Raw genomic sequence first — 15,321 nt, forward strand, 5'->3', positions numbered from 1 at the left:
TATAGTGACATGACATATAATCATGTCATGTGTGCCTTCCTTGGGTGAAGCCAGGTTTACAGCTATGTTGTGACATGTTGTTATTATGCGGTTTGTTACTTATGTATGTTATGTTGCAGCTATTTAAAATAGTTTAATCACTACACTGAGCTGTTACCCTTTGACTTTTTGTTTGGATCAAACGTTCTTTTGCAGGGGTGTAAAACTCATTTTAGATTGGGGGTCACATGGAGAAAAATCTACTCCTAAGCGTGCCGGACTGGTAAAATCACGGCACAGTGCAGCTCCTAAATCACTAATTCTCGCCTCCATTGCGGCAAATGAACAGTGTTTAAAGTAGGGCTATGGCTGAAAACTGAACCACGATTTAAGTGTTTTGTATCGGTCGATATCGATAATCCAATCCAATCCATCCAAACTCTGCCTCTGCTCATCATTCAGCACTGAAGGTACACACACGCTGTCAATTCTCTTATATATTCTTTCATTCCAGACTTCTAGAGTGTTTGATTATCACATCACTCTAAAGTTATAGACTATAAAGTTCACAAACATAAAGAGGGATCCTAGTGGGCCAGGCCAATCTTTCCTTTTCTCTAAACTAAAACTGGGGAAATGTGTAGAGTGTTCTGGGCTTCAGTACAGTGTTGATCTCCTGAAGACATGATTTTATTTCACAATTCCTTGAGAGAAAAAAACGCCTGGTTAGGCGTGTGTATAGCAGTATGTGTGCGGTATATAGTGACATGACATATAATCATGTCATGTGTGCCTTCCTTGGGTGAAGCCAGGTTTACAGCTATGTTGTGACATGTTGTTATTATGCGGTTTGTTACTTATGTATGTTATGTTGCAGCTATTTAAAACTGAACAAAAGAAGTTTGAGGAGGTAATCCGACAAGTTGGTACACTTTGGTAGCCATTGAGAGCCCGGAAATGGCGAGAAGGTAACCAAAGACGCTTGGTTCCACCCCGTTTCTTTATAGTCATTCTTCATTTAAAATGGGAATACATGAACATTTTAGCAGTCGGCATCCTAATGACAGCAGACATTGTACAGTAAGTGATGCTTTATTACGTTTGTTTGCTCCCATAAAGTATGCATGCAGTGAGCAGTAATCAGTGATGAAGGACAAAAACGAAGGTCGTGATGCGTTGCGCCGCATATGCTTAAAATTATCAAAATACGTAAATATAAAATGTTATTATAATTGCTCGTTACCACATTACATATACATACATCATGTTTATAAAAACCTTAATGGAGGTATTATAATCTTTTTAAAGAGCTTTACAGGCAGAATAGAGCGACTCCCATAGGCTCCATTGTAAGCAAACTTTTGATCGCATTTATTTAATGTTTAGAACAGGGGTCACCAACGCGGTGCCCGCGGGCACCAGGTAGCCCGTAAGGACCAGATGAGTAGCCCGCTGGCCTGTTCTAAAAATAGCTCAAATAGCAGCACTTACCAGTGAGCTGCCTCTATTTTTTAAATTGTATTTATTTACCAGCAAGCTGGTCTCGCTTTGCTCTACATTTTTAATTCTAAGAGAGACAAAACTCAAATAGAATTTGAAAATCCAAGAAAATATTTTAAAGACTTGGTCTTCACTTGTTTAAATAAATTCATTATTTTTTTTACTTTGCTTCTTATAACTTTCAGAAAGACAATTTTAGAGAAAAAATACAACCTTAAAAATTATTTTAGGATTTTTAAACACATATACCTTTTTACCTTTTAAATTCCTTCCTCTTCTTTCCTAACAATTTAAATCAATGTTCAAGTAATTTTTTTTATTGTAAAGAATAATAAACACATTTTAATTTAATTCTTCAATTTAGCTTCTGTTTTTTCGACGAAGAATATTTTTGAAATATTTCTTCAAACTTATTATGATTAAAATTCAAAAAAATTATTCTGGCAAATCTAGAAAATCTGTAGAATCAAATTTAAATCTTATTTCAAAGTATTTTGAATTTCTTTTAAAAATGTTGTTCTGGAAAATCTAGAAGAAATAATGATTTGTTAGAAATATAGCTTGGTCCAATTTGTTATATATTCTAACAAAGTGCAGATTGGATTTTAACATATTTAAAACATGTCATCAAAATTCTAAAATTAATCTTAATCAGGAAAAATTACTAATGATGTTCCATAAATTCTTTTTTTTATTTTTTCCAAAAAGATTCGAATTAGCTAGTTTTTCTCTTCTTTTTTTCGGTTGAATTTTGAATTTTAAAGAGTCGAAATTGAAGATAAACTATGTTTCAAAATGTAATTGTCATTTTTTTTCGTGTTTTCTCCTCTTTTAAACCGTTCAATTAAGTGTAAATATCATTAATTATTAATAATAACATAGAGTTAAAGGTAAATTGAGCAAATTGGCTATTTCTAGCAATTTATTTAAGTGTGTATCAAACTGGTAGCCCTTCGCATTAATCAGTACCCAAGAAGTAGCTCTTGGTTTCAAAAAGGTTGGTGACCCCTGGTTTAGAATATAAAAAATATATAAAAAAATGGCCTCATGTCTTCCATAATGATTGAGAACGATAGGAAAAATTCAAAAAAAAAAGTGCAGTTCCCCTTTTAAGTGTGGTGTGGTATGATACTACCGGTAGTGGCGCCTTGCGTAATTTACAGACCACATTGGTCTGACTAATGTCAGTTAGAAAAAAAAAAAGCCATACTGTTGAGGTGACATTTTCTGTTTTGTCCACAATTTCTTTGCTCTGCAGAACTAATTTTTACTTTCTCTTCTCACTCTATGCAAAGCATCAACCGCGAGACAACAAGATGGTGCAACCAAACCTGATAGTGAGTACTGTGACCTGATTGGCTGTTAGCGTGTCACTCTTACCGCAATATATCTTTTCGGATAGGTTGATTGGCAACACTAAAAATTGGCCCTAGTGTGTGAATGTGTGTGAATGTTGTCTATCTGTGTTGGCCCTGTGATGAGGTGGCGACTTGTCCAGGGTGTACCCGGCCTTCCGCCCGAATGCAGCTGAGATAGGCTCCAGCGACCCCGAAAGGGACAAGCGGTAGAAAATGGATGGATAGATGGGTCATATCGCACATAATAATAATAATAATAATAGATTTTATTTGTAAAAAGCACTTTACATTGAGTAAACAACCTCAAAGTGCTACAGCAGGGGTCACCAACGCGGTGCCCGCGGGCACCAGGTAGCCCGTAAGGACCAGATGAGTAGCCCGCTGGCCTGTTCTACAAATAGCTCAAAGAGATGCCTCTATTTTTTAAATTTGATTCATTTACTAGCAAGCTGGTCTCGCTTTGCTCGACATTTTTAATTCTAAGAGAGACAAAACTCAAATAGAATTTGAAAATCCAAGAAAATCTTTTAAAGACTTGGTCTTCACTAACTGACAAAGAAACAGATAACAGATTTGGTGTCCAGTTCAAAGTGTGACATGATTTATTTAAAAATTTGAGAGTTGACTTTTGTATTTTACATGAGTTATTATTTGTACAAACATGGTGCAAAGTAATTCATGATTTGTTTAAAAATGTTAGTGGCTAGCTAGTTAAAATGGGATATTGTGATTTCACAAGAATGTCTTAGAAGTGTTCATATGAAAATGTTAAATTTGAAAAATGTGCACTTAGAGAAAATATAAAAATAAAGTGTTGCATATTGATGTTTATCTGTTTCTATATATATTTATTGTGAGAAATCATTAAGATGATCAGTGTTTCCACAAAGATAAATATCTTTAATTATTAATAATAACATAGAGTTAAAGGTAAATTTAGCAAATTGGCTATTTCTGGCAATTTATTTAAGTGTGTATCAAACTGGTAGCCCTTCGCATTAATCAGTACCAAAGAAGTAGCTCTTGGTTTCAAAAAGGTTGGTGACCCCTGTGCTACAGTGTATTAAAAAACATAATAAAAAATAAATACAAATAAAAACTAGAACAGCCAAATAGCTAGAACTAGTATGCATATATCTAAAAAAAAAAGGCTTTTTTTAAAAAAAAAGAAGGGTTTTTAAGCCTTTTTAAAAGCATCCACAGTCTGTGGTGCCCTCAGGTGGTCAGGGAGAGCGTTCCACAGACTGGGAGCGGCAGAGCAGAAAGCCCGGTCTCCCAATGTTCGTAGCTTTGTCCTCGGAGGTTGGAGGTTAGCCTGTCCGGAGCAGAGGTGTCGTGTGGAGGATTTGGATTTGGGGGTGAGTAGTTCTTTTAGGTAGAGGGGGGCATTTCCATGGAGGCACTGGTGGGTTAGTAGGGAGACTTTGAATTCAATCCTGAGTGGAACAGGAAGCCAGTGAAGGGATCTGAGAGTTGGTGTGATATGGTCATATTTCCGCACTCTCATCCCAAGTGATATCTTTTTTTTTTTTTGTTAAGAGTGTAGTTGTCACTTTTCCAATGCACAGAAGAAGAGACTCACAAACGTCCTCGACGCTTTTATTTGGACAACAGGAGACAAGACACATTTTATAATAGAAAGTAGGGAAAATACAAGTAGAATGTCTAAAGTTTCACTGTTGCCACGAGGCCTCGGTTATGATAACAGTACATCTTTCCAAAAGTTACTGAAAAGGAGAGCAGGACAGGATGACTACATTGTTATTACCGTTGCAAAGCTAAACAACACATGTTCAGGTAAAAAAAAAGGACACATTCAGCACAGCAAAGAAGAACAATCAACTCTTATTAATTGGTATAATAATATCATATAAATGCTAATTGGAAAATAAATCACTCTGGATTTACTACTATGCTCTGGAAGGAAAACAGCAGCTCACGTCCATAATACTAACAATAACTTTACAGTAATGTGGGTGTAACCTGTTCAGACATGCAGATAACACACTCAACTATGTTTTTTGACTAAAAGAAAACGCCTTGCTTTTATTTCTCACGAGTTGTTGACATTTGGTCCGTTCGTGGTTGTATTTACTAATTGCTTAAGAGGTCAGAATAAGATCAACTGTATTCCAGACATGTCGGAATGTGTAAACGTGTTCTTTTTAGCATGCTCCAAATCAATATAATAATGTTAAAAGCATTTCTTATGTATTCCTTATTTTTGCAACTTCATTTTAAAAGGTTATTTGTGATTTTGGAATTGTATTTACCGTTTTTTTCGGACTATAAGTCGCAGTTCTTTTCATAGTTTGGCCAGGGGTACTCAGGAGCGACTTATGTGTGAAATTATTAAACAAATTACCGTAAAATATCAAATAGTATTATTTAGCTCATTCCCGTAAGAGACTACACGTATAAGATTTCATGGGATTTAGCGATTAAGAGTGACAGATTGTTTGGTAAACGTATAGCATGTTCTATATGTTATAGTTATTTGAATGACTCTTACCATAATATGTTACGTTAACATACCAGGCACGTTCTCAGTTGGTTATTTATGCCTCATATAACGTACACTTATTCAGCCTGTTGTTCACTATTCTTTATTTATTTTAAATTGCCTTTCAAATGTCTATTCTTGGTGTTGGGTTTTATCAAATACATTTCCCCAAAAATGCGACTTATACTCCAGTGCGATTTACATATGTTTTTTTCCTTCTTTATTATGCATTTTTGGCAGGTGCGCCTTATACTCCGGTGCGACTTATACTCCGAAAAATACGGGTGTTTTCATTCAATGTAAATAAAATGTCATTTCCTTCCCTCCTCTTGATAGCTAAGGGGACTATAATCGGAGGAAGGTTACATTGAAAATTAAAATTTTGACATTAAATAACATTTTCTCCTGGTCCTTATTTTTGATCGGTTATAAAAATATCAATAGTTATCGATATCGACCGATATGAAACACTTATATTGTTATAGTGTTCAGCCATATTGCCCGAAACAATGAACTTTTTCAAAAGATACTGGCACAAAATCCGATGGCACATTCAATAGAAAGGACGTCAAGTCGCGGGCAACAAAGGGAACGGGCATACAAGTCTTAAAAGGAATAATTACCTATTAGTCGTGTCTTGACAACATAAGAGGGAAAAATGGAGTGCACTACTTGGCCACAACCAGCAGAGGCGTTGTCTAAACAAGAGTTGTCTGCTATTGGATTGTTGCGCTACATCATCCACGCTAAGACAACTCAGAGGCAGCATTATGCCAACGCAAATAAGTTTACATTATCAACAAAGATTGTCATGTTGATTTAAATGATTTGAAAACGTTAATGCCAGCCTAAAAATCATGACTTTAAAGCGGTTTTATGCCAGAATCCGGCACAACATTCATCACCACGACTACTACTACTAATCCCTAGTAATCACAGACACATGGTCCAGTCTGGAATGTTTGAGTGGGTATGATCTTGACATTGGCTATTGTGACATCCCTAAAACACTTATTGTGTCATTCTGTTCACCCCAAAAATAGTCAAGTACAGTTCTGAACTGTTTGGCTACAATACCCAGTAATATGTTTGGAGGAGAAACGGTGAGGCCTTTAATCTCAGGAACACCATGCCATGGTGGTGGTAGTATTATGCTCTGGGCCTGTTTTGCTGCCAATGGAACTGGTCCTTTACAGAGAATAAATGTGACAATGAAAAAGGAGGATTACCTCCAAATTCTTCAGGACAAGCTATAATCATCAGCCCGGAGGTTGGGTCTTGGGCGCAGTTGGGTGTTCCAACAGGACAATGACCCCAAACACAGGTCAAAAGTGGTAAAGGAATGGCTAAATCAGGCTAGAATGAAGGTTTTAGAATGGCCTTCCCAAAGAAACAAGTCCATGTCAGAAAACCAACAAATTTAGCTGAACTGCACCAATTTTGTCAAGAGGAGAGGTCAAATATTCAACCAGAAGCTTGCCAGAAGCTTGTGGATGGCTACCAAAAGTGCCTTATTGCGGTGAAACTTGCCAAGGGACATGTAAGCAAATATTAACATTGCTGTATGTATACTTTTAACCCAGCAGATTTGCTCCCATTTTCAGTAGACCCATAATAAATTCATAAAAGAACCAAACTTCACGAATGTTTTTTGTGACCAACAAGTACGTGCTCCAATCACTCTATCACAAAAAACTAAGAGTTGTAGAAATTATAGGAAACTCAAGACAGCCATGACATGATGTTCTTTACAAGTGTATGTCAACTTTTGACCACGACTGTATCTCGAAGAATGAAGATGAATAAAGTCCATTTAACAATACAATTATGAATTAAAAACCAAAACCTGAAAAATGATCTTTCACCTCTGGTTGAAGAGCCAATATTGGAATTGATATTTGACAACTACTTTGATTGAAAAGCCCTCAAATGATGAAGCAATGACTGACCAACGTGCACGACTGTAGCTAATGTTCTTCTGGCAGGATGCTTGTTTCATATCAGAATTCACGCTGTTCAAAAAAATTGTTACACAACCCAAAATGCACCAAATGTAAAACAAATAAAAAGGATAAACAAGTTAACGACTTACAGTACGAGCACAAAACATCTCCCAAACTGACCAATAAGGTTGCAAGAAAAAAAATCGATTTGAATCCAAATTCTTACTTACTGGGATTCTGTGTTCAAGAATAATAATAATAATAATAATAATAAGTATAACCCATTTATTTATCATTAAGAATCGATTATTAAAAATATATTTTTTAGGCCGTCTTTGCACTTGATCGCAGCCAATAGGAGGATTTTCTAGCCTGTAACGTCACGATCCGTGGTCCGGATCATGTTTTGAGTATTCTGTTTGTTTTGGACTCCGTACAGTTCCTGTTGGTGCACCTCCTGAGTTTAGTCACCATGGTTACTTATGATTTTCACCTGCCTCTGTTGTTCAGGACACACCTGTTTGTAATCAAGAGACACTATTTAAGCCTGCCTGTATTGATCACTCGTCCTGGCTTCTTTATCTGCGTCACGCTACTGTTACGTTAGTTTTGCTTGTCTAGTGATCCCTAGTCTGTGCTAAGTAGTAGCCTTAGCTTCAGGTGCGATCGGCACCATTTTCCGTCGGTTTGTTTTTGTTTTGTACCTCTTTGAGTGTTATTTTACTATTAAATCCTGTTTCTACCTGCAAGTCCTGTCCGGAGTCGTCCGCTTGCACCCTGGGAGAACAAACCCCGCATCACCATGCGACCCGGTCGTAACAGAAAGAAGCCAGGACGAGTGATCAACAAAGGCAGTGTCTCTTGATTACAAACAGGTGTGTCCCGAACAACAGAGGCAGGTGAAAATCATAAGTAACCATGGTGACTAACCTCAGGAGGCGCACCAACAGGAACTCGAGGAGTCCGAAACAAACAGAATACTCAAAACATGATCCAGACTACGGATCATGACATGTAAGCTGTTTTGAAAAGGGTTTATGACAAATTTCTACACCAAATATATTGCAAAAATCTGAAACAAATTCGGAATTCGGAATCAAATCGTCAACCCAAGAATCGGATTGAATTGTGAGTTGCAAGATTCACATCTCTGCTGACAATAAGAAGTTTGGTTCCACGCTTGAGCGCTACTTGGGTGTTAATTCGACACGGACACGTACACAATTGGCACATGGAGACCACAAAAGGGGGATTTAAGAGGTGTGTGTATGTGTGTGTGGGGGGGGGAATCAAATTAGATTAAACTAAATTTCCGTTTTAGACCAGCCAGAAGCCTAAAACAAGAAAGGAAGTACAGTAGTCGACAGCTTTTAAATCAGGTCTGCGTCAAAGAGGAGGGGATCTGCGGCAGGTTCTTCCCCCGACAACATTTGTCCTGCACAATCCAAGCCCTCCTTAGCGGAAGAAGGCCAGTTTCCCCTTCAGCCACTCCTCCGTCAGGTCCTCCGTGTTTCGGATCTCAAACACCTGCAGGGTCAAGTTTCATTGTCAATAAATGTTAAACAACACCCTTTTCTTTGCATTAGATCAGAGTTGGTCTAACTCGTTTTAGCTCAGGGGCCGCATGGAGGAAAATCTGTGCACACGCGGGCCGGACTATTAAAATCATGGCATTAAAAGTAAAAAATAAAGACAACTTCAGATTGTTTTCCTTTGTCTTAGTTTGGCCAAAAATAGAACAAACACATTCTGAATTTATTACACTAAAAATATAGAAAAAAAAATACCGGCAGCGGTAAAGTTTAGATCCTTTAAGGCAGTGTTTTTCAACCTTTTTTGAGCCAAGGCACATTTTGTTCATAAAATAAAATACAAAGGCACACCACCGGCAGAAAAGGTTAAAAAATGAAACTCCACCAGGTTGTCATGCCTTATTTTGAGTTTGTTGTTGTTTCCTGTGTGTAGTGTTTTAGTTTCTGTCTTGCGCTGTTAATTTGGTGACCCTTCCTGTTTTGTTGGGTGTTCTCCTGTAGCAGCGTCACGCCTTCCTTTGAGTTCCGATGCCCGCACCTACTTTGTTTTGGCAATCAAGACTATTTAAGTTGTGCGTACTCTACCCTTCTTTGTGGGGACACTGTTGATTGTCATGTCATGTACGGACGTACTTTGTGGACGCCGTCTCCGCTCCACACGCTGTAAGTTTTTGCTGTCGTCCAGCATTCTGTTTTTGTTTACTTTGTAGCCAGTTCAGTTTTACTTTTGTTTTGCATAGCCATCCTTATGCTTCAGTGCTTTTTCCTAGCGGGACTTGCCTTTTGTTCATTTTTGGTTTAAGCATTACATACTTTTTACATACCAAAAAAGGTTGAAAAACACTGCACTAGACAACGGCACATTATTATAATTATTGATTTGCAAAAAATGTTTTTTTGGCCCAATTAGGTGAAGTTGCATAATTTCCCACGGCCGCGGCACAGTGGTTGAAAAACACTGCTTTAAGGAAAGAAGAAAGTGAATGAATGTTTATAACTGAATACATTTACATATGCATAAACAATTGTTTTCTTTTGTGTTAGTTTTTTTTATGAAGGAAGTAATGTTTATAATAACAATAGTAAAAAGCACTTTACATTGAGTAAACAACCTCAAAGTGCTACAGTGTATTAAAAAAATTAAAAAGAAATAAATAAAAATAAAAACTAGAACAGCCAAAGAGCTAAAACTAGTATGCATATATCTAAAAAAAAGGCATTTTTTTTTAAAGAAGGGTTTTTAAGCCTTTTTTAAAAGCATCCACAGTCTGTGGTGCCCTCAGGTGGTCAGGGAGATCGTTCCACAGACTGGGAGCGGCGGAGCAGAAAGCCCGGTCTCCCATTGTTCGTAGCTTTGTCCTCGGAGGACAGAGGGTTTTTAAATAATATAATTAAATGTCATTACATGTTAAATCCTGATCACTGATACATGGTAGCAGGGTAAACTGGGATGACATTATTACACGTTTTATTCAGTCCCATATTGACAGATATTAACAAAATAATACAAATATGTTTTCTTATTACATTGGTAATTGTATCCTCCAAAAAGACATCAAAGACTAACCTTTGTCATTTCAGTATCTTTCACCAAAGAGTTTTTACTTCCTGCGTACATCATCTGCTGCTCAGGCTTGCAACCTGCACAAGACACACATGCAAGTGACTCTCAGTACTAGATATATATTACTGTATTGTACTGTACTATATGGTACAATATTTCATAGGGGTGTCTCAATCCACAATTGGTATCAGTCTGATATCCGTAAAAAAACAAGTATCGGATGCATTCTAGTAGTTCTGCAGTGTGTTTACTTGTGCAAAGCGGGACAGACAGTCTATTTTAGTCAAGTCATTTACAAAAAGTTAATATGGTAGGCTATAGGCTACTAAGAGCTAACAGCTACGCAACAGCTAAGCACACAATAGCACACTGGCTCGACGTAAGCACACAAGGTCGGTCTAGTATTTTAGTTAAATCAATTACAAAGATACACATGGTCGGCTTTCATCTGCTATGAACTTGCAGCTACACAACCGCTAAGCAGACAATAGCACACAAGCTAGAAATATGTAACAAGGCTCTTTCACGGTCTAAAACAGCACGTTTGTCATGATAAACAAGTATAAGATAATTATAGTGGCATGACTTACACCTACAAAGTCTCCAAGGCAGAAGCGTATTAGAAAGTTGCCAGTAACAAACGTGTTCGCGTCACTCAACTTACTGTGTCATGAGTTTAACTTCATGAATTATTGTGGCCACTAAGTGTCTCCCCAAAAATTACCACTAATACTATAGCATAAAATATTTCAAAGTTAGTGTTTTCATTAGAGATGTCCGATAATGGCTTTTTTGCCGATATCCGATATTGTCCAACTCTTAATTACCGATATCAACCGATACCGATATATACAGTTGTGGAATTAACACATTATTATGCCTAATTTTGTTGTGATGCCCCGATGGATGCATTAAACAATGTAACAAGGTTTTCCAAAATAAATCAACTGAAGTTATGGAAAATAAATGCCAACATGGCACTGCAATATTTAATATTGAAGTCACAAAGTGCATTATTTTTTTTTAACATGCCTCAAAACAGCAGCTTGGAATTTGGGACATGCTCTCCCTGAGAGAGCATGAGGAGGTTGGGGGATCGGGGGGTGTATATTGTAGCGTCCCGGAAGAGTTAGTGCTGCAAGGGGTTCTGGATATTTGTTCTGTTGTGTTTATGTTGTGTTACAGTGTGGATGTTCTCCCGAAATGTGTTTGTCATTCTTGTTTGGTGTAGGTTCACAGTGTGGCGCATATTTGTAACAGTGTTAAAGTTGTTATACGGCCACCCTCAGTGTGACCTGTATGGCTGTTGACCAGGTATGCCTTGCATTCACTTGTGTGTGTGTGTGTGAAAAGCCGTAGATATTATGTGACTGGGCCTTTAAGATTTATTGGCGCTCTGTACTTCTCCCTACGTCCGTGTACACAGTGGCGTTTTAAAAAGTCATGAAATTTACTTTTTGAAACCGATACCGATAATTTTGAAACCGATACCGATAATTTCTGATATTACATTTTAAAGCAATTATCGCCGATAATACCGGCATTCTGATATTATCGGACATCTCTAGTTTTCATACTTACAATTCACTGTTCTCTGAGTAATTTCACTTAATCAAACATTCACACTACAAAATAATACAAGTGTGTACTATGATTTCTGCTGATATCGTATCAGATTATTATCGGTATCAACCAAGACTCAAGGATTGAATATCAGTATCGGAAATGACAAAGTATTTTACTGTGTTCCATATTACTATACTATAGGGGTGTAACAGTACACACAAATTTCGGTTCGGTACGTACCTCGGTTTAGAGGTCACGGTTCGGTTCATTTTCGGTACAGTAAGAAAACAACAAAATATACATTTTTGGGTTATTTATTTACCAAACTTGCAAAATCTTCCACCAAAATTGTTTTTCTTAGTGGAATATTTGATGTGAAGTAATGGGAACCTTGGATAGGTCAATAATTCATAATAACATTGATTTTGATTCAATATTATGTTTTGAGCAATGACAGTTTGAAAGAAAAAAACCCAGCTTTGTTTTATTAGTCAACATTGCAACTTTTTCTAAATGACATTTAACCTTTAAGCCATACTTGCCAACCCTCCCGTTTTTAGCGGGAGACTCCCGGTATTCAGCGCCTCTCCCGACAACCTCCCGGCAGAAATTTTCTCCCGACAAACTCCCGGTATTCAGTCGGAGCTGGAGGCCACGCCCCCTCCAGCTCAATGCGGACCTGAGTGGGGACAGCCTGTTCTCACGTCCGCTTTCCCACAATATAAACAGCTTGCCTGCCCAATGACGTCATAACATCTAGGGCTTTTAGAGAGTAGAGTGCACAACTGTGCACACACCAAGGAGACGAAGCAGAAGAACGAGGAAGTTACAGACATGGCGACGCCGTCTACGAGAAAGATGAAGAAATACGCTTGCAAGTTCCAAAACGAATGGAAACAAGAATTTCAGTTCATCCAGGACAGTTCGAAGGGGAAGGGGTATGTAATTATGTTGCCTGTACATTTTGTAAAACAGACTTCTCCATTGAACACGGTGGCCGAGTCATGAACGGAGGAGAAGTTAAACAGGACAATACTGCCATCTACTGGATAGCCCCCGGAACACTGAAATTCAAGTATTTATTTTATTTATATGTATTATAAAATAAATATATATATACATACCGTAATTTCCGGACTATAAGCCGCACCTGACTATAAGCCGCACCAGCTAAATTTAGGGGAAAATACAGATTGCTCCATATATAAGCCGCACCCGACTATAAGCCGCAGGGTTTTGATGTGTAATTACCGTAGTATATAGGGGTTCCTGCTACCACGGAGGGGATTGTCGGGACAGAGATGACTGTTTGGGAACGCAAAGCGTCCCATTTATTAACAATAAATCCTTCAATCATTCAATCAAACTTTCACATCTTTGACATGGCGAACAGCATTCGTGCAGAGTACAAATAATACAACGGTGCAAAGTAATACAAAGTGCTCGCCTGTACGTTATCAAAATAACCAGCCTACCGGTATATGAAAAGTCAGTCTTTAATCATTGTGTCATCGTCTTCCTCCTGCGTACTAAAACCACCGAAATCCTCTTCGTCGGTGTCGGAGAAGAACAGGCCGTAAATAAGCCGCACCCTTGTATAAGCCGCAGGGACCAGAACGAGGGGAAAAAGTAGCGGCTTATAGTCCGGAAATTACGGTATATATATAGCTATAATTCACTGAAAGTCAAGTATTTCATACATACATACATATATATATATATATATACCTGTATATACACTACCGTTCAAAAGTTTGGGGTCACATTGAAATGTCCTTATTTTTGAAGGAAAAGCACTGTACTTTTCAATGAAGATAACTTTAAACTAGTCTTAACTTTAAAGAAATACACTCTATACATTGCTAATGTGGTAAATGACTATTCTAGCTGCAAATGTCTGGTTTTTGGTGCAATATCTACATAGGTGTATAGAGGCCCATTTCCAGCAACTATCACTCCAGTGTTCTAATGGTACAATGTGTTTGCTCATTGGCTCAGAAGGCTAATTGATGATTAGAAAACCCTTGTGCAATCATGTTCACACATCTGAAAACAGTTTAGCTCGTTACAGAAGCTACAAAACTGACCTTCCTTTGAGCAGATTGAGTTTCTGGAGCATCACATTTGTGGGGTCAATTAAACGCTCAAAATGGCCAGAAAAAGAGAACTTTCATCTGAAACTCGACAGTCTATTCTTGTTCTTAGAAATGAAGGCTAGTCCACAAAATTGTTTGGGTGACCCCAAACTTTTGAACGGTAGTGTATATATATATATATATATATATATATATATATATATATATATATATATATATATATATATATATATATATATATATATATATGAAATACTTGAGTTGTTGAATTCTAGCTGTAAATATACTCCCCTATTAACCACGCCCTTAACCACGCCCCGCCCCACCCCCACCGCGCCCCCCACCTCCCGGTATCGGAGGTCTCAAGGTTGGCAAGTATGCTTTAAGCTTTTTTATTTCACTTTTGTTATGTTTTTGTTTATTTTAATAGTATTTTTAGAATGTGCCGTGGGCCTTTAAAACATTAGCTGTGGGCCGCAAATGGCCTCCGGGACACACTTTTGACACCCTTGCTATATTTAATAAAAAATTCAATCTGATAAATCTATTAATAAAAAGCAGAGCCTGGCGACGCATGCGCGTTTATCATAACTCTCTCGCTCTCTCTGTCTCTGCCCCTCCCTCACCAATGCTGCTGCGCGCGCAATTTGTTTTGTTTTTAACCCCTTCTTAACCCTGAACGTACATTGAAAATACACGCAACCCTAACTCAAAATGCCGGACATTTGAGGCATTTAAGAAACTCCGCCCTGACAGCTCCGCAAAAGAGGACATGTCCGGTGAAAAGAGGACGTATGGTCAGTCTATCCTAGCCCGTTAGCTGCTAGCATGCCGTGTGTTGTGCCGTTTACACAACGTGCGTTACGCTACTTAATATGTCCGTGTGGAACCCGAACCGGAACCCCCGTACCGAAACGGTTCAATGCAAATACACGTACCATTACACCCTTACTATACAATTATTTCACTGCACAGTGTGATATAATACAGTATTCTTCTGTACTATATAGAAGTGTACAATACTGTACTGCACGTGGCTGACCTGCTGGGCTGGAGAAGATGAAGCAGAGAGGGTAGGATATACGTCCATCGTCGTGATGGTACTTGTAACTGTACACCACATATGTTTCTGGCGCTAAGGTCCATTTCTTTTTCATTCGCAGCCCTGACACGTTGAAGACATAACCCAACATCAATTATTATTCTTTTGTTCAAAGGATATCTGGGCTGTCTCTCTGGGAGTTCGTCCTTCAGGTCGTCCAGAGAAATGTCCTGAAAGT

At 38.0% G+C, this 15,321-nt stretch overlaps 1 protein-coding gene across 1 annotated transcript in view; it reads right to left on the reverse strand.

Moving 5' to 3' along the window:
* Positions 1-7,792: 7,792 nt before the first annotated feature.
* gmfb (glia maturation factor, beta) overlaps positions 7,793-15,321 on the reverse strand; it is a 20,333-nt gene continuing 12,804 nt past the window's right edge. The window contains exons 4-7 of the mRNA XM_062040392.1: positions 15,260-15,313; positions 15,084-15,162; positions 10,383-10,456; positions 7,793-8,810 (exon numbers count right to left, since the gene is read on the reverse strand). Coding sequence (XP_061896376.1) covers positions 8,739-8,810; positions 10,383-10,456; positions 15,084-15,162; positions 15,260-15,313 — 279 coding nt within the window. The 3' untranslated portion in view covers positions 7,793-8,738. The remainder of the gene's footprint in view (positions 8,811-10,382; positions 10,457-15,083; positions 15,163-15,259; positions 15,314-15,321) is intronic.

The sequence above is a fragment of the Entelurus aequoreus genome, linkage group LG03 (genome assembly GCF_033978785.1).
Source record: "Entelurus aequoreus isolate RoL-2023_Sb linkage group LG03, RoL_Eaeq_v1.1, whole genome shotgun sequence".
Classification (NCBI taxonomy): Eukaryota; Metazoa; Chordata; class Actinopteri; order Syngnathiformes; family Syngnathidae; genus Entelurus; species Entelurus aequoreus.